The sequence below is a fragment of the Haplochromis burtoni genome, unplaced genomic scaffold (assembly GCF_018398535.1).
Source record: "Haplochromis burtoni strain Fernald_Lab_line unplaced genomic scaffold, NCSU_Asbu1 Contig_145, whole genome shotgun sequence".
Taxonomy (NCBI): Eukaryota; Metazoa; Chordata; class Actinopteri; order Cichliformes; family Cichlidae; genus Haplochromis; species Haplochromis burtoni.
The window spans coordinates 629,344-656,576 of NW_024582506.1; the positions used below are offsets into that span (position 1 = coordinate 629,344).

The following is a 27,233-nucleotide window of genomic DNA, read 5'->3' on the forward strand; positions in this document are numbered from 1 at the left end:
TTCTACCTGTAAACTTCATCTTCAACATCCTTTGTCTGCACATGTCCAAACTACCACAGCCTTGTGTCTCTAACTTTGTCTCCAAGCCGCTCAATCTGAAACGTCTCTCTCATTTCTAATCTTGTTCATCCAGGTACTACCCAATAAACCTCCCCTCTCACTCTTGCTGCTATCCGTCTGTCACAAATCACCCCTGACACTCGTTTCCACCCATCCAGTACCACAGTTCTTCTCTTGGCACCCTATCGTCTGCTTTCACTAGACCTCTAGTCCTTCTGTCTCCATCACCCTAACTTGCTGCACATCCTTTTCCTCTTCCTTACTGTACAGCCTAACATACAACTCACTACAAGCCTTTCTTTTTGTCACTTCTTTACACCTAGTCTCACTACTTTCTTCATCTCCCTAACTATCCGACTTTGTTTTGTTTTTTTGCTAATCTTTTCCTTTAACTTACTTCCTCATTCCACCACCAAGTCTCACCCCTACAGCTGTGTTTTCCCAGTCATCTGGTAACTCGTCCCTACTATCCAGAGCCTGTCTGAACTCCTCTCTGAACTCTGTGCAACACCCTTCTCACTTAATTAACATATTTATTTGTTTAATTTAATTTTGCGAGCTTTGATCTTTTTTAAAACTGAACGTTTAGAAAGTTGGGACAGGAATACTTTCAATTCTCATCATCTTTTGTGGAATATACAGTTATACATATTGTTTGTCTTTGTAGTCATTTTACAACTGATAAAAATTTGCATTTGTCCTTTGAGAGTAAACAGTTTTTAACCACACACATAACTGTGAATGCAAAATCTGAATGTTGTTATTCGTTTCATTATTACCAAAGAACAGTAGATGGCTTACCCCAGGATCAGTAAAGACACGTGAAAAGGTCTGGGAGGTGAAAACACCAGTTTGAAGGAGGAGGGCACCGTGATCTGAGCTCTGCCCACTCAAGACCAGAAGCTTGTGTCCTGCTGAGTCTGTGACTAAAGACTGGATCTGGGACACACACAGAGGAACAAAGGACAGAGAGGGACAGAGGACAGTTAAAGGGGAGCCAACACAGCCAAGATAGATAGAGAAATACCTGCATTAGTGATAAATAAAGATTCACTTAAACTGTGTCAAGGTTAACAAGATTAAACATTAATGGCCTGATTTTTTTCACGCTTCTTTCCTTTCAAAAGGGACAAAAAGATAATGCCGAATACTTGATTTAAGCAACTGAAATCATTTATTTTGTGTCATAGAAAGTCATAGAAACAACTCAAATTTGTGTGCAATAAAGAGATGAACGTAACTGAGGAAAATGACATGGAATAAAGAATTCGAATTAAGTGTATTTGTGGCCTCACCACTATGCTTTAGCTTTGCCCCAGAACCTTTGTACTTATTCTACCAATTGGGAACTCTAAAGCAGTCATAACCTCGCCAATTCCACACTACATTTGGGTAAACATGTAATATGGCTTAACATCTGTGGAAAGGTCTGCCATTTAAAAAAGGACTTTTAAGAAGAAAACAATCTCCATCTGTTAGCATAGTTTAATTTCAACATAGTTGTTAACATACATCTGCTCAAACATGTCTGAAAACCATCTGAGCACAATGAAAGCAGAAACCTCTGGAGCTGAAAACAAAATGTGACGCTGGTTCCAGAACATAGCTAATCCCCAAAGACTCCCATGTTAAAATGTCCGACTTTACTGCAATAAAAAACTGGCAAGGTTGAAATTTTTTTTTTAAGCGGAGTAAGGGGAGTGGTCATATTGACACGTGTCAGCAGAACAAGCACAAATGCAAATGTCGCTGATTGTGTGTCTGATAAGCGTCATCTCTGCTAAATGGTGTCGCTGAACTGGAACTCTACTGTTTTGTGCATTTTTGGAGCCCTTTTAATGGAATTATCAGACAAATAATGTGGCTTCATAGATGCTGACTGCTAACTAAGTTTGCTTGCACTGGCTGGTAGCTTAGGGCTTCATCTTCTCGTCCATATATAGTAACTTCTGCTTCCAAAAACATGGGGCAGCCAAACTAGTCTGTGAAATCACAGTGGGTACATCCTGTTATGGTTCAAAATATTGGGGATGGAGACAAGAGAAAAAACCACAATAACAACACTGGTCCGGCCGGGTTAAGTCAAACGATGATTTTAATGACACACGACGTGGGAGATGGACACTGTATGCAGACAGCCTCAGATCTCAAAATGGTGGAGCATTGCTCAAACTCTTATAGCCTCTGGTTCTCCCACCTTATCATAAAAGCCTAAACATTCACATGCTTTTCTCTCACACGGCGCCTAAGCTACGACCTTGGCTCCCCGTTTATCTGCTCCTGCTGAGTTGGGGCAGAAAACTCCAGTATATTCTGTTCTCTTCTAATCAGACAAATAAGGCGATGACTTTCTGCAAACAGTATTTCTTATAACATCATAAAACAATATCATTCATCCACAATAAATCAGCAGTCTAATGTAATGCAAATCAGTTTAACGAATGCAATAGTTATCAGCTTCTTCTAATTCAGGAGAATAATGCAAACTAAAACTACATAATAATTCACAATCTTTAGTTAGGGGTATAACATGGCATAAAATAATATTATAATCTAACAATCCATATTTTACATCACCTATGGTTCTGATAAACTATGGAAGGAATAGTAACAGCTAAAACCTAAACCAGAAGAAGTTAAAAAGTTCATGAATGTCAGTATCCTCAAAGAGGTTTTCCATAAAATGGTAAATGGCCTGCATTTGTATAGCGCTTTTCTAGTCCCTAAGGACCCCAAAGCGCTTCATACTACATTCAGTCATTCACACACTGGCGATAGCAAGCTACATTGTAGTGTTACGATTCGATGTTGTCAGTGTTTTGTTTTAGGCGTGACTGTTATGCGTTTCCTGTTTTACTTTGAAGGTCTGTCTTATCTCAGTGTGTTCAGATTACGCGTTTTAAGCGTAAACTGAACACACTGAGATAAGACAGACCTTCAAAGTAAAACAGGAAACACATAACAGTCATGCCTAAAACAAAACACTGACAACATCGAATCGTAACAGTAGCCATAGCTGCCCTGGGGTGCACTGACAGAGGCGAGGCTGCCGGACACTGGCGCCACCAGTAGGCTTAGGTTAGTATCTTGCCCAAGGATATTTGACATGCAGCCAGGAGGCAGCCTGGGATTGAACCACCGACCTTCTGATTAGTGGCTGACCTGCTCTGCCACCTGAGCTACAGCCACCCCCCCATAGTTATAAAGGAAAGTTAGGTAAAATAATTAGGTAAAATAGGACTGCTAAACACAGATGAACTCACTGTAAGCATCTCCTTTTCTCACATCAATAAACGTAAACCAGCAAAGAACAGCAATTCAGAACATGCTGCTCTTACCTCTGATAAAACAGTGCCTTCTGAAGGGTTGACGAGCACTACGGTCTCTAAGACATCACTCCTGTGGTGGAGAGTCCTTTGTCCTGAAAGAGAAGATGGAAAACCTTTTAAATATTTTTTTAATGTAACAAATCTGAAGAAAGGTTATGGAGGCCCGAAAGGTCGAATGAGGTAAACAAAAACTGCTGGCAGACATTCAGCCATCTGGTTTGAAGACATCCTGTTTGGATTGCATCCAGACCTGATCTGGAAAACCTCTTTGAGTCAGAGAGATTTACTGTACTGCATTCTCCACTATATGTGGGGCAGTCCCTTTATAGAGACAGGCAACCCACTTGTGCATCAATGCAAGAGCAAAAGTTGGAATAAGAAAGAGGTCACAAATGTCTGTTGGGTGAAGTTTAAAATTAAAGCCTCAAGATTTTATTTGTTGTTTCTCTGCACTCGTCTTTCCTCCCTTCGTTCTCTCCTCACCCCAACCTGGTGAGGGAGATGGCTCCCCTCCCTCAGGCTGGTTTTGCTGGAGGTTTATTCCCATTAAAAGGGAGACCTCCCCTTTCTTCTGCAAAGTTCTCGATTAAAGGGAACTGCTGGGTCATAAGCTTGCTGTATGCAAGTTGCGCTAGGATGGCTAACACCATTTTATACAGTGCATTGCAGAACTTGGGAACAATGTCCGTAAATTGGAGATCATTTTTCTCTATTTTTTGACTGAATAGAAACAGTATTTGGACATGGATTGAAAGTAAACACTAACGCACTTATACATAGAGGACATAAAACAAGCGAAACGCAAGAAAATTTAAAACACTTCCTTACATTTTTTTGTGCATTTAAATTTTTGATATTATGTGTCACCCCCAAAAGTACACCACAAATTAAAAGTTAGGTTTTATCTCACTTATTAACAGATAAACAATCAACACTTTAAATTCAAAGATTTAAAACAGCAGCAGCATGTCAGAGTCATGTCATGTTTAGCTAGAAACAAGCCACTACAACAGAGGCTGCTGTCCCATTTTGGAGAGCTCAGCCTAGAGTTTATATTTTAGTTAATGTGCAAAAGTTACATATGGCAAAATTCCTATACCTGCACAGGGAGTCTATGGAGATGCTGAGATCTCTGTTGCACTGATGTTGATCACAGTCAGCTTGACTATAGTATGAGTTACAAAATCTTTACATGGATGATGAGCAAAATATTGTTTTATATTCGTGCAGATCATTTCATCAAAAGTCTTTGAGTGAATGGGAATGAATGACACAGGGACAGCGGTCAGCTTCCCTGCGTTCTCGTCTAATGTGTTAGGCTGAGGTCTGGCATTTTGTTAGCAACTGACAGCTCTACTCACATGATTGGTAACCAATGTATTGTTTATGTAGTACTAGGTGACCAATCCAGGGCAGGGCTTTTAGGAAGGTCTAGACAGGAGCTAAACGTACAGTATGTAAAAACAAAATGACATTTTAAACATTAACATTTAAAATAAAATAAAAAAAACACTTACTTACTAAATGAGCATAAAAATGGGAACTATCATATTTGTTATATTATGTACATTACTCATTTTAGAGGTGGTGTTAAGCTTTTAATTCCCCTTTGTTTCAGTGCAAATTAGATATCTCAGAGCTCTATTAATAGGAGGATCTCAGTGACTCCACCATCCGCCGGGATCTTCAGTGCATCCCCCGAGTTTGCAGAACTTTGCCTTCCTCTTTGCGATCTGTCACGTGTTTTCCATGAAAAGACTAATGTAAATCACTGCCAGCTTAAGATACCATGCTGCAAAAAGAACAGCATTAAGAAAAAACAAAGTACTGTTAAGATGCAGAGGAGTTTGAATGAAACAAGTAATTTAATACATTAAAGAGAAGCTCTGAAATTATTCCACTTGAATATCAATAATGCAATCAGTGTGATATTAAGTCTAGACCATCTGTGATCACAGGAAGAAGCACTCAAATATTATATTGCACACAATAATCACAGACATATTATCTGTTTTCAGCTGATCTGATTCATCCATTTATATCCTTTTTTTTGTACCAAATGATATTAGTATAATTTTGAAAAAAAGAGTGAACTGAACTGAATCATTTTGTATTCAACCACATTTTTCTCTTTTCTACAAATCATCTGTGACATTTTCAGAAAATGTCAAGAGTTATTTTCTCTTCTCACAGTGATTCTACCTATTCTGAGATCATGAACTCTTTCACACAGGTGATCTTTTTGTGGTGCGTCATAAGAACTAAAAGCTGCATATCACGTTTTCAATAGCAATAACAATGGTTCAACGTAGAGTTAATAAACGTTATATTCTAATTAAGCTCCCACAGTTTTAACACCAAAAACCACAGCATATATACTACTATTATCAAGGAGAAGACAGGCTCTCTGGATATTTACATTAAATTACAGATGTTGGTTGTTACTTCAGGAAGTGAACAATGAACTTTCAGACGGTCTAATTGCTTCTTTTTGATTCAAATGTTGTGGTTCATTAGGAGTTACACAGGGATATGGTTGATGGTTTTTGATATCACCATTTCATAAACACAATATCCTTTTTTTATATTTGATTTATGTCATTTGAGAGTAATAATTGTGTTTAAATTACTGGCACACATACGTCAGCTTAATCTCTCGTCTGAGTGGTCTTGGAAACAAAAGCGTTTGGACTTCTTTAAGTTTCTTGAAGATGTTTCATCTTTTATCCGAGAAGCTTCTTCAGTTCACCTCTGAGTGAATGTTGGAATGTCTGAGGTATTTTTTTTACATGTAATTTATGTGCATAATTTAATAAATGAGTACATGCCCATGCTACGATATTGGTTGACCTGTTCTTGGAACTGGATAAATGCAAAAACTGAGTCATTTTAGTCCATTGCTAGGTGGTTGCTAGGGAAAATGATGACATCATGCTCTCTGATATAGATGAGACCCTTATAGACACTGTGATTTTTAGTTATCATCTATTTCCATTTTTAGTCATGTTGATATATTAAATTGTGTCAGTGTCCTTATATAGAGCCCTTAAAACTGGCTAGTTTAAAGTAGCTATACAAATAAACAAGACTTCTGCTTGCATTTAGCATTCATTATGTTTTGATTCGTTTTAGCATTTTAAGCTAATTGTTATTGTTCATTAAGCTCTCCTGTTACTGGTGCATTAAACTACAAACAGGAAATGTGAGCTAGCAATACTACTACCATAGTGAAAGACTATTTTCATCCAAAACCTCTTGCATCTTGACTGATTTATCACAACTAAGGATGCAAACAGTTTAAATTATGAAACCCATGTGAACCTATAAAGTGGATTTATTTTCATATTGCAATGTATTCTTCATAAGGCAGCATTCTGCCAGCATCATTCAACCAAATTAGAAGATGTGGCTCCCTCTGTTGATGTTACCATAGGAACACACTGCAGACCAATAGAAAGCAACGATTTCTAATCAACTGACAGCTTCATAGGGTGAGTGGCGATGAGAGGTCACTGAAGGATTTAACTGAAGAACGACACCCCTTGCTGGGACAGCAGTCAGAAGTTCTAACACTCCAGCAGATCTGCCCACAGACGCGTCCGGTTTCACAGCGCGATGACTAAGCTGCGAGGGTGAGCCATGATTTGCAAGTTTGCTTTGATACTTTAATGCAAAACGCAACACCGAGCAGCCTCGTCGATATGGACAATAGAGACGCTGGAACCACAAAGCTGCAGGATGAATTTGTTCATTTGCTCTCACAAGAACGAGGCCCATACACTTGGTGCTTTCCTTTGACCTCCAGGTGAAGCAGATGAGGAGAGACTCCATTAGCTGCTGCCGATGGCTGCCCGCAAGCTGATTGTTTGCTGACACTGCAGACTGGTACGACAAGATACTACAACAACAAAGACACTCTCTGTCAGTGTGAAATGCTGATGTTTCTCCTCGGGGTCACAGCACATCAACAAGCCTCTCAGAGGGCTCGCTGTCACTGCAGGATGAGATTTCTCAGACCACGTCACCTTTACTCCTAATTACTGCTAATGGGGATAATTCTGTGTAGGTGACAGCGGTGCACTGGCAGGTTAAAAGGCCCTCCAACACTCAACTTTTAGCATTTTGTTATTATATTTACCGTACTGTAATTCAGGTGAAGACTCCTCCCCTCTTATGTTTTAACCCTCTCAGGCCCGAATTAATTTTTTTGCTGCTAATGCACAACCAAGTCCTGCAGTGGTACTTCTGAGTAAAAAAAACTCATAAAATATGTATGTGGGATAATCAGGTTGTTAGGTCTTAACTGTTGCAAATCTGCAACGTCTGCCTGGAGAGGGTTAAGGGGATTTAATTAAAAGAAAATGAATTTCAAACAACATTTATAATCATTTCATATTTGGAGGTATTTTTTTTAAGATGATAAACATTTTTTAAAGCTGTCCATATAAGAAAATGTGCAGCTATTTTTTGTTTTAACTATAAAAAATATAAGATTTGGGTGGTATAAACTGGAAAACCTGCGAATGGGGTACAGCAGCAGAAGACACCAGGTCGCTCCTTTCCGCTGAGAACAAAAAACTGATGCTACAGTTCATAGAGGCTCACCGAAACTTGACAACAGACTGGAACTGGTGCCAGGTCTCATGAGTCTGATTTGTTTTTCTTTATGTTAGAATCAACAACATGAAAGAATAGATCCATCCTTCCTTGTGTCAACAGTTTATGCTGGAGGTGGTATAATGATGTGTGGGATGTTTTCCTGGAACACGGCCTCTTAGTACCAACTCAGTATTGTTTAAGATTACAGCCTGCCTGAGTATTGTCTTCCTTAGTCATCTTTCAGTGACTGCCTCTGTCACAAAGCTCAAATCAGCTCAAACTAGTTTCTTGAACGTGACAGTGAGATCACTGCTTTAAAATGGCCTCCACTGCCACCAGATATCACTTCAGTAGAGCACCTTTGGGATGTGATGCTGGGAGATTTGGATCATAAATGTAGGGCCAACAAATCTGCAACAGATGTTATCATGTCAACATGAATCAAAGTCTCTGAGGAATGTTTCCACAACCTTGTTGAGTCTATGACATGAAGACATTAAGGTAATCTTAATGCGCTAGACTTAACATACAGACATGCACAAGATAAATGTAAAAAATGTAAAACAAGTAGCAGGCAGAGGAGTTTAGATGGTTGTAGGCAAGTGAAGGTTAGGGCACCGAGTTAGTCATCCCTCCTACTGAGGAGCTGGAACATCAGTAATGAAAATTTCTTGTCCTTTAAAAAGACACGGTATTACTACTACTGCACTATACCAAGTCACTGTTTTATCATTATCTTTATTTATTTATGTTTTTACTTTTTAACCCAATGTGTCCTAATACATGCTGTTTCTCTGTGAATTATAAAAATTCTCTTCACATACACAGTGAAACAACCGGGTCAGCATCATTATATTCCTGTCTCCAAAATAATGATGTAAGCTACATTATGAGCCAAGGACATAATGTATTTCCATAGTGTCATCTGTATCTGTCTGAACATGGGATACATCAATGCATCAGCAGGACTTCTTCAAATAAGATGAAACTGACCAATGGCAGTGGCCAATTTAGCAATGGATAAATGACTAAATCTGAATGAAACCGTTATAATAACGATTGTTTTGTTTCACAGTAAAAAAAAAAAAAAAAAAAGGGTAATACATAAAAACAAAATAAACACACACAAAAAAAGAAATATTGTGAATAATGCTGTCCCAGCTTCCACAGCTATCCAGCCTGTAGTTCACTCCAAAACCACAAATACCAGCATGTTGCTGTACATTCAGGGCACACCATTTACCTTCAGGACAATGTTGGTGTTCTTCATCTAACCTCAGTTTTTCTTTGTACACAGGCAGGCTCAGACCCAGACACCTCGACATTCAACACAAAATGTCAGCTTGCTCCTTTATTTTCTATCCTGTCCTAACTTTTAATTCATTGTCCTGTCATGTACTTATTGTTTTACTTTTGTTTCTCCTCTGTGTGCTTGTCCGTGTCTCCTGTTTTGCAGTTTTAAAACCTCCCAAAATGAAGCTTTTACGTTCAGTTGGGTAGATGTGATCTCTTACATTCTGCCTCTATTCCTCCTGGTGATTCAGGCTATTCCTGAAGCTCTATTTTCTCCCACACTTCTGATTTCCCACGCTGTCAGAATCACCTCATTCTCAATTTCAGCATCACTACTCTTGTCCAGCGAACTTTCTGCCTACGCTCTCCGAGCCAATCAGCACCCACTCCCTGTTCTTTAAATTCATTCTGCGGTAACTCTGCCTTTGATCTATTTTGTATCCATTCTCATCTCATCCAGGTTGTTCAGGACATCCATCATTGATTAATGAGCTCTTCTTATAGAAACTGCTGTTGTCAAAAAGACAAAAGTGTTACACTGATCGGCCACGTGGACTACGAATCTGCAGGACAGTGACAAATGACAAAGTCATGTGCAAGTCCTGCCAAAGTTTCTCACTTATCTAATGAACATGATCAGCATAAAGAAAGCTGTCAAATGCTGGTGGATTTTTCAGTGGTTTAAATTAACACACAATTAACACATATATAAATCAAAATATCCAACTTTCAAGCATTTTCAAGCATTTCCATGTATTTAAAGAAACTAAAGGTAAAAAAAAAAATGGTTAATGACAAACATCATTGTTCATATCAGCCTTTTAACCCAGTGCCCTGTGATAAATTCCTATTGTAATAAATAATGAGACATTTACTGGAAATTACAGCCCGGTGATGTGAGTCAGCCTTGTGGGTCTCAGTACACCGAGAACCAAACAGTGCGAAGCTAAAGGCTCCTCAGGCAGGCCAGCGTCTGCTCCACAGCTTAAATGTGTTTGTTTAAAGAGCCCTATTGAAGACAGCAATGTTCAGCCAAGTTGCCCTCATCTATTCATCCCTGTGGCTTCCTTTTACTGGCATTGCAGCCAGCGAGGAGGCATCATCCTATCACATAAAGTGACGTCCAAGCAAAGGCAGTGAAATGAAGACTCGCGCTGTTCAGACTGGCTGATTTTCACTTTTTTTTTTTAAATTTTTAAATAACTCATATCTCTGCAGAGGCTTTACTGCTTTTAGAAGGTCCCGGCTTTCCGTCTGAGCTGAATTTGTCTTAAGTACTAATGACATACTCGTATCAAATCAGCGCTCAGGCTTTGTGATGTGTCTGCGATTTTAACATCAAAGCAGTGCATTAGAATATCATTGTCACAGATTTTACTAAGTCCACAACAAAGACTGCAGCCAAAGATAAATCTTCCTATTTGTTAGCAGTCGCTTGGTGAGTGTCGAAACTGCAAAGCACAGTTATTTTTTTTAAACAAGAGCAATTATTTTTTTTTATCATATATAGTGTAACAACGGTGGCCAAATGTAAAATAATAATAATAATAATGATAAAGTCAAGTAATCCCCATTAACCAAAAGGTTCAGGCTTCAGGCTGCTCTAAACTCAGTTGGTTTTATATAATGATAATGAGAGTGGATACATGTTGTCACCTCTGGCACGCAGAAGCCCCGCCTAACACAGTGGATGAATTGAGAGACTGCTCCAGGGCTATAATTAAGGATTATTATAAACAGTGAGTCATGCAAAGCTACTCAGTCTGAGCATAAAACTATGGAGATGAAAATGAGCAGATATTGAAGGAAATATTCAAGGAAAGCCTTTCTCCTTGGTGGCCATTCTACTTAATCATCTGTTAAGCTTCTTTTTAGGTAGACAGTTTAGATGACGCCACCATTGTTAAAAAAAATCATCTTAATAATCATTTAAAACAATCAAATACAGATAGACTGACCGATGTTGTTTTTATTACCCATTTTACAATGTTACTATTTTACATTTGACTATTTTACTAAAACTGGCCTATTCTTTAAAACGATATATTAGAAGTATAGCCAGTAATGAACAAGATTGTACATTTTATTGTATTTGGTGATTTTTTGTGGGGGGTTTTTTTAAATTATACCTTATCTAGCATTGTCTTTTAACTTATTTTGTTTCTATATTTTTACTTTATTATTATTTAATTAAATGTATTTGACACACTAGGGTGCTTTATTTGATGTTTCATGTTTGATTGTTAACTGCTGCATGTTATTTGTTTTGTTTCATTACATTTCGCTCCATCTGATTATCCGATTGTCACCGTTAATTGCACTAACCTGCAAGAAAGGTGTTAGACAAAGAGTTTGATTAACTAAATTGAAACTCTGCTCTGAGTTTTTTTTTTGGTTTTTTTGGTTCTTTTAAACAGCAAATACCTCGCAGGGCCAAAGTATTCAAAAATAAAGTTTCCTTTCTTATGAAAACTTTGTGATTACTTGCAGCATCTGGGTACAGTGGTTAATATTCAAATAGGAGCACATTAATTCAGCAACTTCATATTTTTTGACAATGTGTGACAACAGTGTCTCTAAATAAACAATCCATTGAGTGGATTTTGCTTAGAGGGCTCACTGCAAGGTGCAAATCTGTTAAACTTCTGTTTTTATCAACTTTCCCTATGTTTGTTCCTTGTTTCACCCTGAACTTCAAAACTGTTACATATAAATTTCATCAGTTCAAAGAAGTACTCGGTAATCCATCGGAGACATTCGTGCTAACACATGTCTGCAGTGGTCCATCTTCTTGACAAAAATAACTCTGGCAGCAGGTTCCATGCTGGGTGTCATCTGTCCTGCTTCCATCGGTTGAGTTTGGGGATCTTGGGAGATGTGAACTCTTCGCTTCCCCTCAGGTTTTGCACGACTCTGCATGTCAGGCCCAGAGGAAGGAAGGTCATTTGTTAGACAGGACTCAGTGTTTCAGCTCTCGACTCTCTCTCTTCTCAGCTGACCTGCTTGATATAAATATCCACGTCTGAACTCCCAAAATGAGAACGCTCTGTTTAAAGGCGACTAAAACGGAGCACTGATCGACCGAGGCCCAGCCACTGCACTGCTCCATATAGCATGTTCCACATTTACAGCAGCGGGCTGGCGTGAGGGGGGGGGTTCAAGGAATTTAAAGACAACAGCTTAAAAAAAAAAACCTTCTAGGGAGATTGGTCTAACAGAGCTTAGAATATTGGGTTTTATTTATAGTGGAAAACAAACTTGAAAAATGGACCACAGCATTGGATCAGAGGCTTTGAAGCATTCATGAGGAAAAGAGTTGAAAGTGATTCGGGAACAAGGGTCTCTACTTTTTTATATTTAAAAATAATCATAAAATATTTACAGGGAGATATTTTTTAATATAAAACCACTGAGTTTGAGAGCGTACCTACAAACCTTGCTTCTGTACCACCTATGCTATTTTTTTTACCTCGACCACGTACATTCTTTTAATCAATATGATGCATAAAATTTTTACCAATTAATAAATTAACAACTTAATTTCTACTTAACATCTTTCATGCCTATGACGTTAGAAGAAGTAGCCTCAGTTATTAAGAAATATAATAATGTTAATTTAAAAAGAAAGCCATCACATCATGAGAGTCACTGCTGGAGTTATTTTACAGGATCTTCAACATCAGATCAAACCTAGCGTGACTGGAGGTGACTAAGATACTGTAAATTTCAGAGCAGCCATCAGAAAGGTGTGTGAAAATCTGGGATATATACTTTATGTGACAAATTAAAATAAATAAATTCAAAAACAGCACTTGAACCCTACAGTGAGGGGATATGGTGGCTCTGTTATGTGGTGTGGGGTGTGGGGTGTGGGGTGTTGGCATTGTTTTGATCCCCTTGTTCCCTTAGCTCAGTGTTTCTCAAACTTTTTTTCTGGCATGCCCCAGTTTCCAAGCCTAAAAAAAGTTCATGCCCCACAAGAGTAACAATCATTAAGGATCCATAATGAATTTCATTTTAATGCTTAGCACAATAACACTTCTTATTTTTCACCTGGTTGTTCCTGGTTGCTTAGAAATTGGTACTGCAAATCACTACAGTCACTGTTGGTTCTGAATGATCACCTTTATCATACAATCAAACACAGGAAGGAAGTAGACACTCAAAGTTCTTCTTTGGATGTTGGCTGGCTTCGATAATAATAAGGTCGGGGATCTGGGGAGGCCACTGATCCTGCTTCATTGCGTGTTTTTCTATCCAGGTATGCTTTTGCTGCACTGACAGTATGTTTAGGATCACTGTCTTGCTCAAACATAAACCTTTCACCATCAGACACTTTCCAGATGGTATTGCCTGGTGGATCAAACTCTGTCGGCCATTCTCCGAGTTCATAATACAATTAATGTAGACAGGAGCCCCAAAACCACTCACTGAAATCCAGCCCCAAAGCATCACAGAGCATCTACAGTGTTTTATAGATGCCTGCAGATATCAGTGTTGTACCTCTCTCCTTACCTTCTCCATGCATATTTATGATGATTTCAACCAAAAAGTTCAAATTCGAATGAGTTCATAAGACCTAGGCTGAAATAAGAATTTTCATTCAGTTCTACAGTAATGTGGCATACTTCAGCCGTTTCTCTCTTTTCCCCTTCCTTAAGAATGGTTTTGTGACAGCCACCTTTCCACTAAGACCATTTCTGTGTTCAGTGAACAGTAGATGGATCATGTGAAGGACCGGATACATCGCTCAAGTCCTCTGTCAGATCTTTATTTGATTTTTCTTCTTAAGGACATGACTTTTAGATATTGCTCATCTGCTGTTTAATATTTTTCAGGCCAAACACCATTCTGAGATATACCAGGTTTTCAGGCATCACCTTGTTCGTACAGATATACTATTTTATGCCTCTTAGACTGTCCTCTTTGTAATTTTTGTAGATTCAACTATAGAAATATTAGACTGTTAGCAATAAAATGCCAAGAGACAAAATGTAAAATTGGTTATTTGCTAATTTGTCTGTTATGTGGGGAAACAATACTGGTTCATGATTTGAGAACTGGACAGAACAAATGAGTGAAATAACAGCCAATGTCCAAAGAAAGCCTGAAGTTCTATTGCTTAACACCATTATTTTGCCTATACACACAGACACACATAGCAAGCTAGCTGTATGTGTGTCTGTATGTATAGCCAAAATAATGCCAAAATAATGGTGTGCTAGCTAGCTAGCTAGCTAGCTAGCAACCAGCCAGCCAGCCACATAGATTTCATACTCAAAAAAGGTAAAAAACAAGCAGTGGTAGGAAGATTTCAAAATCTGTGACGTGTGTTCATGATTATTTGTACTCCATGAACATCAGCAGAGAGCTGGGTCAAAAAACCAAGCACTGGCAAGAAAGCAGCTGGAGTCTCATTAGCTGAAAATGTTATGCAATTTAAGCAGAAACATTTTTGATTTTTCTGCTAGTTATTTTCTCCACAAACTATCGTTTTCATCTATGAAAAAAAGAAAGATCAGAATTAACAATTTTTCAAAGACCAAGATCACATCTTAAGATGCATGATTTTCTCAAACCAATAGATAGAAGATACTGAGTTTATTATTGTGGAAGATGAAAGAAATCAGCAGAAATTAGCATTTAAAAAGAGTCAGTTCATTTTTGACACTTCTGATGAATAAACGTCTTAAATACTTTGTCATGACAGGCCAGGACTTCTTGCAGCTGTAGGCCTGGACATGATTTCTCCCGAGGAAAATAAAGTTAAAAAATCAGCGAGTTAATGAGGAAGAACCGATGCTTTGGGCTTCATCTTTATATCCCTGTCAGGACAGCAGAGGTTGACTGAAGCAACATCACAAAGTCATTACCCTGCTTTTAATCTCATTTGCCTAATGTGAGCTTATTCCTTCCCTAGGACCGAGTACTATTGTCTGTACTTATAGATAAAGAGGTGTGAAGTGGGCTGGAAAATTAAAGAAGTCAATACAGACATTGCTTTTCCCTGCTCATTTCAGGACTGTGTCGGCTTTGAGCAGTAAAGCCATGCATCAACACTACAAGGCCAATCGTCTGTTTGTATCTAAAAGCAACGAGTGACTGCTGAGTCAATGTTGCAGTCTGCAATCCACTGAAACAGAGCTGCTATAGCTGTTTAAGTTTTAGTAGGTTTTCATCATTTCTAAAGAGCGCTAACTGAATGACAGAAATGAAAATTATGGGATGAATACTGATGAGAATAATTAGCTTCACACACACACAGATTTGTCCTGTTCTTTGAATCTAATAGCTCAAATCAATGTCATATTTTTACACTGCCGCTTACCGTGTTTAAGCTGACTGTGTAGTTATGACTGCCTCATCCACTGTAATTAGCCCTAACCTCAGCTGCTTTGGGTTGTTCTTGTTAATATTTTCAAGGACTTCCAGGCATCAAAGCTAAGGTATCAAACCAGCTCCTCGAACTATAGTCATTATCATCAGTTTACAACAGCCACAGAAAGCCACAGTCTTAGTTTCTGATGCTAATCCAGGTTCTGTGATTTAACATCTGAATGTTTAGGATGATAAGCCAGATAAGTGTCTGTCAGTGACTGCTGGGTGTCAGTGTTGGGGATTCACTGTATTTAATTTGGACAAAATCATAGATATTTTCCACAACTTGCACATTAATGTCTTTAGGTCAGTGGATTAGGTTCTGTTATAGTAATTGTTAATCTTCCTGGAGTCACCACTTTAAAAATGACTAAATAGAAAATAACAAATGAAAATATAGACAAAACTGAACTAACAAAAATTAAACACAGCTAATGTCATGTAAAACATATAATATAAAATGCAATATTGTGTCCAGGGGCAAAACAGTGTGCTTGAGCATCAGAGCTCAAACTGATGGCTGGACATTCTCCTTCAGGATTTTCTGGTACAGATCAGAATTCATGGTTTCATCAATTGAGACCAGTCATCCAGGTCCTGAAGCAGCAAAGCAGCCGCAGACCATCACACCACTACCACCATGTTTGACGGCTCGTCTGATGTTCTTTTATGAAATGAAAAACTTCCAGAAAGTTTTGCTTTTGTCTTGTCAGTCCACAAAATATTGGATCATGTGCATCATTTTTATGACTTTTGAGACTGTTTATTTTTAGTATTCAGACTATGTTTCATGTATGTGTCCTGCACGTGGACTATAAACAGAAACCTAAAATGAACATTTAGCTCTTTGCCAGCAGATTCTTCTCTTGTAGAGAACAAAACTGCAAGAAACAGTACTACAGCACTTAGTAACTGTGGAAACATATTTAAAATGGATGTGGGTGATACTATTTCATATTCTTATATTGTTTGTAGGAGTGGGGTAATGGATACTGAACACAACAGAGTCCACTCAACTTTGACTTGTAATGCAGGAAATCCTTTGCAGCATCTTTTTCGAGTCAGCTGGTTTAATAAGCGGACCGTGTGTGAGCTACCAGATATCCAAATCCCTGCAAACTCTACAGATTTCCCCACAGGGATTCATTAAAGTGTATCTTATCTTTAAAAAAACACTTAAGTCCCACTTGTCACAGCCTAAATATGTGCACAGAAGTGCCAGTATTGGATTGTCTCAAAAGTAATCTTCTACTGAACTCATACCAAGGCCCATTGTTGATGATAAATGGTCTATTATAAAAGTGCAAAGCCAGCGCAGTGATGGCTTCAGTAGACTTGGCTTGCTTAAGACTCCTGTCAAACAATAAGCCATGAATGTAGTGAAATGCACCTTTAACACTCTGAAAGTGGTCGAATGCATCACAAATCTGGTTAAAAAAAAAGGTTTTGTAACTTCACACGGGAACAATAAATGGCATATGATTATGACAAAATTTTAACTTCAGTTAAAAATATTCACCTGCCTACTGTAACTGTTTTTTCTAAATACCTGCAAATCATTATCACCATATGAGTCACTCCCAAGTCAATAAGGGAGATGAGAACACAGAACATTAGGCCACCAATTGCAAAGTGCTTCACTAACTTTCCCAGTGTTTCTGAAGTGGTGAAGCATTAGCTCACTGTCATTATGTCTGAAACAGTGAAAGGAAGAAATCAGTGGGAAGAACAGGAGGAGACTGAGGTCAAAGAACCATGAAGGAAAGAGACACAGCTCGTTGGTGCTTCAGTATGTAAGTATTGCAGCGTTTTGAGTCTAAACGAACTTAGTTTCATACCAGCCTTCCTTTCTGCGCCCTCCTTGAAGGGCCTCTGAGCTGCTTTTGGAAGCCTATCATTCAATCTTTGTTGCTGCAGACTGCCATGGTGATGCCTCGCAGCTCAAACATCCACACACAAACCCAGAGTACCTGCGCCACATGCCTTTATGTGAACACTGGAGTCTGTATACTAAAAGTCTTTTTTTAACTGACATTGCAGATTCACTATCTACAAATACTGTTTTTTATTTAGTAGAATATTGATCATAACACTGGCCTCAAAACAGGCTATACTATTTTATATGCCCAGAATTTCACTTTTTATTCTTGTTACAGAGAAAAGCCTCTGAATGAGGCATTTATAACAATAATTAAATGATGGCTCAAAATAGAAATAATAATAGCAAAGCCCCGAACAATCGCATGCCTAAACAACATACTAAAAATAGCTGTTCAGGGATTAAAGTAAAATGTTTAAATTGTTTACGCAGCAGTGGCACAGCCTGCACAGGCACATGCCAAAACAAACGCTTTAGATTTCAACCTTCAAAGTGAACTGTAGTAATGATGCAGATTATTTAAACCATTTTAATAAGTCTAGCTTGACAAAAGACCTTTAAGGCAGACTTTATAGGACTAACAGAGAGTGAGAAAAACAACCAGGCCAACACGCCGACTGACCACCCTGAAAGTGAGGAGCGGCGTGAAAAAGCTGCTGCTAGAAAAGGGCAGCGGGAAGATATTGGCAACGTGTCATCGTCTCTTAGAGTCCAGTCCACAGTGTGCCAACTATGACATCATTGCTACCCCCGGTACTCAGACCATCTAAATGGCCCCAAATAGGTGCTCAAAACAGTAAACGTTCAAACAACATACACACATAAAGAGACACAGACACACACACATGCTGCCAAAAACATCACACCAAAATGTGTCAGTCCATCCTTTTCAGGCCACCACAAACAGTTTCTGTCCAGCAGAGAGGAAGACCCATTCAAACATGTCTGCATTATTTGTCCTAAGTCAGCTTGTGTGGCAGTGTGTATGTTGCAATGCCAAACTCTGGGAATTATAAAATCCAGTTAAATCCAAGCAGCAATCCCAAAGCTGAAGTGATAAAACTGCAGTTCCTACACATGACCACTTGAGGCTGACTCCAAAAATGAGCCATCATTCACTCCTGTGTTAAAAATGCCAGAATTTAATGCAAAAATGAAAATGTTTGTATCTTGCTACAAAAAGCAGTTCTGATCTGTACAGTGGGTGATTTTTTTTAGGTTTAATGCACTTTGAGTGATATATACCACAATGGGTGGTATATGTCAAAGTAGCATCCACATGGACGGCAGGACCCAAGGTTTCCTAGGAGAACATTGCTCAAAGCATCACTCTGCCTCCGCAGGTTTGCCTTCTTCCCATAGTGCATCCTGGTGCCAGGTGTTCCCCAGGTAAGTGACGTAGATGCAGGCAGCCATCCACGTGATGTAAAAGAAGACATGATTCATCAGACCAGACCACCTTCTCCCATTGCTCTGTGGTCCAGTTCTGATGCTTTCGTGCCCATTGTTGGAGGTTTGGAGGTTGTTGGAGGTGGACGGGGTCAGCAAACTGTGATACTCCATGTATTCTGACACCTTTCTATCAGAACCAGCGTTAAGGCTGGAAGGGTGGACTGAGCTAAGTTGCTAAGTCTGAGTTAAGTAACTGAGACAACCTTTCACTCCCCTCATGCATAAATGAGCCTTAGCTGCACAGTTTGGCCCTCAAACTCGCTCAGACCCTTATACTTGTCCATTTTTCCTGCTTTAAGGGCAAAATGTTCACTTTCACTTTCTCCCTAACATAGCCCATCCACTAACAGGTGCCATGATGAAATCAGTGTTATTCCCTTCACCTGGCAGTGCCTGTCCAACAACTTAATAAACATGCTATTCATTTAATACCATATACTTTGTGATTACAGCAAACATCTGTATTTTTATCGTTTGTTAAAAATACATATTTGCATGGTACTTTCATTCTACTTTTTTCTCTTTGAGCACAGTTAATGGCAGCTTTGCATGTAGTAATTCTTATTACTTTGTATTTCTTTTCAGAACAAAGTGAAATATTTTAAAAACATTTCATTTTTCATTGTGACATAAAAATATATGCACATTTACGCACAAGCTCACATGCTTCTGGCTTGTTTTTTAAAAGGACACTGCTTATTTTTCTCGCTCAGGTGTCAGGAGATGAGGCGCATTGATAATAAACTAGCTGTCAGCAATATATTGACAAGATAAGGCATCTCATTCATCATGGAGATGGCCACAGGACAGGCTCCCTGGGTCGCATACATCCAGGTGAGTGAAAAGGCAGTTTGGAAAAAAATGTGTGTCAATGCGACCTTACCTCACACAAGGACAGTGTATTTAATCCTCCAAGGTGGGGAAAGACAAAACGAAGGGCACGGGAATGACAAAGCTTTCCTTGTCTGTTTGAGAAGACAGGCCTGAGAGAGAGTAAATGGGAATGGAGAGGTGGGAGAAAAAAGTGTCATTCAGAAGTCACAGGCTGTTAAATTGGCTGCAGATAGACTGCTATTTGTTTGGAGCTCTTTCTGCGGTAGCTCCTCTGTGAGAGGCTTTGGCCCTCAGGGATTTACTCTCAGCTTAAGGTGCTTTTCAAACCACCAGAGCGCAGGTTCAAGTTACTGGCTGGTTGCTTGGTAATAACTTGTCGAAAACAACAGCCCTGTGGATAGATGTCTCTGGGTGGAGGATGACTCACGTGGTGATCCACTCTAACACACGCAGAAGTTTCTCGAGCTAGAAGTATATACTATGACTCTGTATCTCAGAGCTTTGCCAGGAAAAGCTGATGGAGCTCCAAACTAGATGAGCTTGAAAGAAAACTGGAGCACACAGCTTCTGCTTCCACTGTTATTTATTGCCTCCATTGATTTCAAAGTAATAACGAAAGAAAAAAAGAGGTGTTCCAGTTTCTTTATGGACCCAGAAATTCATGCCTTGAGAGCCTATGAGGAGTAACGCTTGAAGCTCTTTTCTGAACTGTTTTCTATCATATTTCAGGCTTGCTTATAGAACAAAATGACAGAGTATGCCTCAGACGTTAGTGAGAGTGGTCTTTGCCTATGCAGCTATCCTTGGAAATCCCCAGAAACTATTCGTCTTTACTGATATATGTTGAGGTGACAAAACTCGTCACTACAGGGGAGATTGTCAAATGTTGTGTTTATGGGGGGAAAGAGTTAAAAGTCTGGAGAAACTTCAAGATTTAAATTAGAACTGTATCTATTCAGTATATGAAAAATTCAGTCTTCTAGTAAAGACTTAAAGACATCAATTACTCAAGGCCTGTGGACAAATCACCTTCAATTTCAAATGCAACAGAACAGAAAAGTTTGTTTCTGAAGTGAGTATTTTCAATCCTCACCTTTTTTTTCCAGGTTAGCTCAGCTTTCTTATGAAACATAATAAACCAGTCAAGCTATTTCACATTACAACAGGGTTAAGTGAAGGACAGGTTGCCATGGACACCTCATTAGTTATTGTCTCCCTCCTCATTTGCATCTCCTCGTTGCAAAGCACATTCAATCCTGCAATGTTCAGCAACATGAAGGTCCTGAGGTTAAGCTTCGTAATTTCTTACTTGCAGCGTTTCTTGTCCTTGCACAGTCTAATGACTCACTGTGTTCACTTCAAGTGCAGGAGCTTCATAAAAGAGAGGCGGTAAAACGCTGCTCTTTGAACCGCTGCACATTTAGTCCAAATTTAAAGAAACAACCTTGGCCACAAATATATCTCCTAACTAAACTTCTCAGTTTATTAAAAATGAATTTGCCAAGTGTGGTAATCTACTTCACTGCTTCTTCCACCAGCCTGCATTTTGTACACCTACTTAAAACAGCATTTCCTCCAACTCCCAAAAAAGCCCTTCAAAGACGTCCAGGAAAAAGCCGACACATTTGAGCTTAGGGTTATTACTACAGGTGGTGGGCAAAGGCTAAGGCCTGGGTGTGTGGGCACTCAGCATCGTAGGAACCTGAGCTAGAGATGGAGTGCTATTGACTAGAGACAGACCTCGAACTCACTGGAGAGATTATCTCTCTCATCTGGCCTGGAAATGCCTCAGGATCCCTCAGCACACAACAAACCCTACTGTTGTGTGCTACATATGAGAAAGGAAAACTGCAGACAAAATTAAGACCTGATTCTTCTAACTTTGTCAGAGTTCATTTATTAAAACTATAGATATAAAAGGTGGACGTAGCCAGGGTGGATTCCTATGTTATTTGCTAAGAAATTCTATGGATGCACAGCAGAGACACACATTTCTGCTAATTAGTGCTAAGTAGCAGACTAATAAAATACTAGAATGGTACTCATAAATACTAAAGCCGAAACTATTTGGATGGGCTGGACCCAAAGACAGACATATTCATTTAACATGAATAGTAACTACGACAAAGAGGTCCACTTCTGTGAGGTCTAAGCAGCAAGCAACTACACACCATACCTGCCAATCAAATGTTAATGGACTGGTTCTTATATTGTGCTTTTCTAACATACTGGAGCACTCCCAGTGCTTTATACAGCTTGCCTTATTCACCCATTCATACAAGTACTTTTCTCTATACATAAGTGCTTTCCATCTAACATTCACACACAATCATTCTCCAGTACAGAGAGAGCAGCTTGGGGTTCAGTATCTTGCCCAAGGACACTTTGGTCAGGTATTGAACCACCAACTTTTCAATTAATTAGTGGGTGACCTGCTCTACCTCCTGAGCGACAGCTACCACTAATTTTAAGCACAATCCAAATGTATGACTCATAATAAATAATAACAATGCGTTATGAAGTCTGCAACTATCCTTAAAGCATTTTATCTTTACAACATTTTAACTATCTACAGAGATTAACTCACTTTGGAGCCGGCCACGAGTGACCACTGCAGGAAATGCAGCTTTTCGTACTTTCGTATTGACTAAATAGTTGCTTTAAAGTGATTTAATTATGGCTCAGTACAACTTTACTCTTTTAGATGCCCGTCTTTTTTTTTTTCTCAGAGCATGAGATGGAAGAGTAGACTGGACAGCACCTTCACTTCACAGCAAGAAGGACCAGTAGGTCCTTGCTATGTTCTTTCTGTTATATGGTTCCTCCCACAGTCCAAAGACACACATGTTAACTTGTACAAATCTCATTTCAAGTTCAGTAAGAAAGATGTTTAATCAAACATCTGTCTACTACCTTTGGTGTTTGGTGGCTAGTCTATGATTTTCATCACTTCCTCTTTCTCATTGCTGACATCATCTGTACCAATCCTCTTTCTGCCCGTCATCTTCAAATCAATTAGCCTCCACTCCACGTACTTTAAATCTCACTGCTCACAAATTGTTCTCCCTTTCAGACTGTTTCGCGCAATCCACCTCCTCCCCATTTCCACCTCTTTTACATTCCTCAGAGCTCCATCTCAGCCTCCATCTTTATCAACACCACCAGCATCTACACTCTTGGGGGTCCTGTCTAATTCCTATCACCACTGGAATTTGTGGTGAAAACCCTGCGCTGTGGCCAATCGCTAAATAGCTTGACTGAATTCTGTTTATCAATAAATCGTGTTAAATCCATCCTAACAATCTCTCCTTATTAAACTGTTAGGGTGGACCTTCTTTTTCCCCCCCCAATGCCACATTTTGCAATGAAGTCTGATGAAGCACAAAGCAAATGTGGCTCATTGCAAACTTATCCTGCAACATCTTCCATCTGCAATGCAGCTACATCAAACTAAAAACACTTTTCCAAAAAAGAAAATAAGCCAGACAACAAGAAGCACAAGAAAATGTCTTGTCTTGTTTAGAGGTGTGCTAAAACTCATGGTAAAAAAAAAAAAAAAGGTAAAACAATTTATTCAGATTACACGGCTGAGAAACTGGGTGTGTCGGGTGCACTGCACACGTGGAAGCTCTGTCAGCAGTTCAGAGGGGACAAAGAGATGGAGGATGAAGCGAACAACTGCTGAAGGAGGAATCAATGTTTACTGCTGCTCTGCACCATCAGGAGGCAGAGGGAAGGCAGCAGACACCGTGGCATCACCAATATGGCTACCCTCAGCATGAACTGACTGTGGAGTGACAACTTTCCCTTACCCTGCCCTGTTTTTGTCATTCAGGTCATTCCCCGTCAGTCTGTTGTTGTCGTTGTTAGTCAGGCCGTCTTTCTGTCAATTTAGAGCCATCTCCTTCTCTCTCTTTTTCTCTCTCTCTCTCTGTTGTGTCATATATTTATTTCTGTCCTCTTCTCCTTCTCCTATCCTTTTGCTTCATCATTCACACTCTTCGGTCTTTGCAGCGTTTTAATGAACCTTCAAGTGACATAAGACTTTCCTATATCTGTTCCTCTCTATTTCTGCTCCACGACCCCCCAGGGTGCATGGAGAAAAAGATGAAAACACTTGGTTGTTAACCCTCTATGTGCCTGAGCTGCTGGCTAGTGGACTGCATGTTTCAGAATGTGGGATGAGGGTTGCACAGGTCCACAAGTATGTGTGCATAAAAATAAATAAATATATATATATATATATATATATTATATATATATATATATATATAATATATACATATACATATATACATATACATATATACAAACTTTTTTTGTTTTTTAAACAACAGATTTTTTTTTAACGTTGGTAAAAAGGCAGGTGGAAAGCTTCTGCAAAAATCTCGTCAAGCAGAACGAAGCAGAGGTAGAAAATGAACAGAGGGACAGAGACAGTGATCTACATTTTCTTCAGAGCAGAAGACATTTTTGTCTCAGCAGGAGACATCGTGAAGGGTCCGTCGCACATTGGTCTGAGCTGAGGGTCGAAAGGGTCTCTTTTTAGACAAACATAAGACAAACACAGCGAGGAAAATTTCTGCATAACTGTACATTGTCTCTCTGTTTCTGTGTGTGTCACACACTCCAGCAGCAGAGAGAGCTGGCAAAAAAGCAGCAGAGCAAACAGGGAGGTGCAAAAACACTGCAAAGACTGCTCACTGCTGCATTTTCTGAGCCAGAGCCTCCCTTCTTTTCTCTCCATTGTTGTCGATGAGTCCCGAGACTCTCGCCTCAGTACCCCTTCTCTCCGTGCTCCTCCTTTTGTATTACTGACACAGCGCAGTGTTTTCACAGACAGAATAAGATACGGATGGCCATTTGTGCTTGGCTGTCATTCAGGTACTGAGCTCTTCTATTTTGGACATGAATGTCATAAAGAGATAGAACTTGTATTTTTTGCTGTGAAAAACAAAGCAAGGCCATGCAGCGGTTTAAATAAGAAGAATTTTGACAGTCTTTTAAAAATTAACATGTTCTGGAAATGGAAATTTCATGGCCCCAAAAGTACAGTACTTCATGTTCGTTCTGGCACATTGGTTCAAAAATCAGACACTAAAACTGCCCACTCAAACCAGGAAACAAGGCTTAGGCAGGCCAGACACTACTTAAGTAGAGTGATTTTTCTAAGTCTCTGAAACTGGAAGATTGGAATATTAATCTTTCTCATTTGGTGTCTTGATGCTCCTGTACATGTAGATATTCATCTGGATCTCAATCTGTGATTCACATCATTATCAACCCCGTCAAACAATTCCTTGACACCGTGTCCTTGTGCCTTATGGGTGGGGTTGTCGTCCTGAAAGAGACCACTTCTGTCAGGGAGAGTCACTTTGTACTGATTAGCAGTGACTATTTCCCCCAAAGGAGACCATCAAAGTGTCCACCAACAGCATACCCTAGCCACCAGATGCGTGCATACCTACTAAACAACCATTCATGAATACAAATCTATGCCCTACTGGTTTAACATCACTCTGCACTAAACAGGATCCAAAGAAAATGCTATATATGCAAATGCTGACAGCCAACATCACCGTCAGCAGTTTAAATTTGTTAACTGGTAGTAAAACTTTCACAGACAGCTTCAGTGTGAATTATTAAACACCCTAATTTCATATTTATACAGCCATTCATTGGATCTTTGCTAGCCCTCAGACTTACTCTATTCCAAGCAATGTCCACCCAAATCAAAGCCAAACAATGGCTCTGTCACAACAGGACAAAGAGTCTACAGTCACGCTAGCAGCGCTGTAAAGTTGTACTTGGGCACAGTGTTGCTTTCAGCTGTATATTCACACTGGCATACTACTAAGACCATAGTAACAATAACACAGTGTTACAGATATTTTTACTACATCCACAATGTTTGTTTAATGTCTGAGCATGCTAGCATTCGAAAACTGGCACCAAGTGGCTGACAGAAATCTAGTTAATGGACCTGATCATGAAAAGTCCGAAACTCACCAGACGTAATCATGGTCCCTTCAGGAACAAATTCTATACGATGACATGAAAACACAATGTAATTCAATGGTAATTCATCATCAAATTCTAAATGGACTGCTACCAGTAGGGCATGTTTCTACTCTATTTGAGCACTCAAAGCACTTTTCACTAAAAGAATCATTCACCCAATCACACACATGTTCATTCAAGCACTTTTTCCAGACCTTAGCAACTTGTCTAATATTTGTGCTACACTCACACCTCGGGTCAACTCAGGGTTTAGTAACTTGTCCAAGGATATTTTGACATGCAGATTGGAATAGTCAGGGATCGAACGGCTCCCTCTATTACCTGAACCACAGCTGCTCCTCTAAAGTCAAATATTCCCAAAGAACAGTTCAACTGTTATCATCATTACTAAGATATTCCAGTGTTTTATCAAAGTCATGGACTCCCACTTCCACGCTACCATCCTTAGAGCTGCTACCGAGGCTACCTTTGGTGTTTGTCCTGTGTAGTTGCCCCACACAACTGGCACTACCGAACCTACTGTTCATAATTGAAATTTAGTTTAGTTGAGGATAAAAGTTTCTATGTAAAAGCTTTAAAGCATCTGTGAGGCCAATGAAAAAATATCCTGACCCTTAAGTTTTTTAAATTAATCTCTGACATGTTGTGTTTCCATATAGCACCTGATTCCTCATGCATGCTTACAGGGAAACTGACACATCTGGTGTGGAGAAAAATAGGCAATGTATTCTATTTACATTTATTTTTAAATGACCTGCAGGAATATAAGCCAAAAATAACTCTAAAAATAGATTTTTAGACACATGCTATAACCAATTTTGTAATGGCAGTGAGCCAGCAGCATGGTGATGCCAGTTTTCTGGATTGCCCTTTATGATGTCGACACACTTCATCTAACAATGCAACACAGTCCTGGTATTTCTGAACATACTGTTGAGGATAGTGAATGCTCTTATCTGAACTGAGCAGGTAGGGGCTCAGTGTCTGCAGAAATCATGGAAGCCGCCAACAAAGCTGGGACTTTCCTGCTAGACATCTGCCTCTCTAAGAAGTCAGCTGGGCCTGTGGAGAGCAGATAGTAGTAACTGGATGCCTCACTCTGTGAGACAGGAGAGAGGGAAAAACAGAAATGTCTGTGCAGGATTTTTGCAGTAAGTAGAAGTAATAGTAGTGGTTGTAGTAGCCCAATTAGCAGATCAGTGGACTTCGTTACATAACGAAATAAGTGTTTTGTTTTGGGGGTTTTCTAAGAAACAACAGGTCCTTTCTACAACCCAAGAGGATTGTTCAAAGTCCAGTTAGTAAAAGAACAAAAAAAACAGGTTCAAGCTGATTTCAGCTGCACTTACATAATCTGGTTGGTCACTAATTGGAAAGCTATCTAATGT

General features: G+C 39.3%; 1 protein-coding gene across 2 annotated transcripts in view; it reads right to left on the reverse strand.

Annotated features, from left to right (window-relative positions):
* Positions 1-27,233, reverse strand: part of LOC102297617 (microtubule-associated protein 1B) — an 85,291-nt gene that overhangs the window by 18,743 nt on the left and 39,315 nt on the right. For both annotated transcript variants that reach the window (XM_042224625.1, XM_042224626.1), the window contains 2 exons: positions 3,399-3,481; positions 862-999 (listed from right to left, as the gene is read on the reverse strand). In XM_042224625.1, the coding sequence (XP_042080559.1) occupies positions 862-999; positions 3,399-3,481 (221 nt within the window). The remainder of the gene's footprint in view (positions 1-861; positions 1,000-3,398; positions 3,482-27,233) is intronic.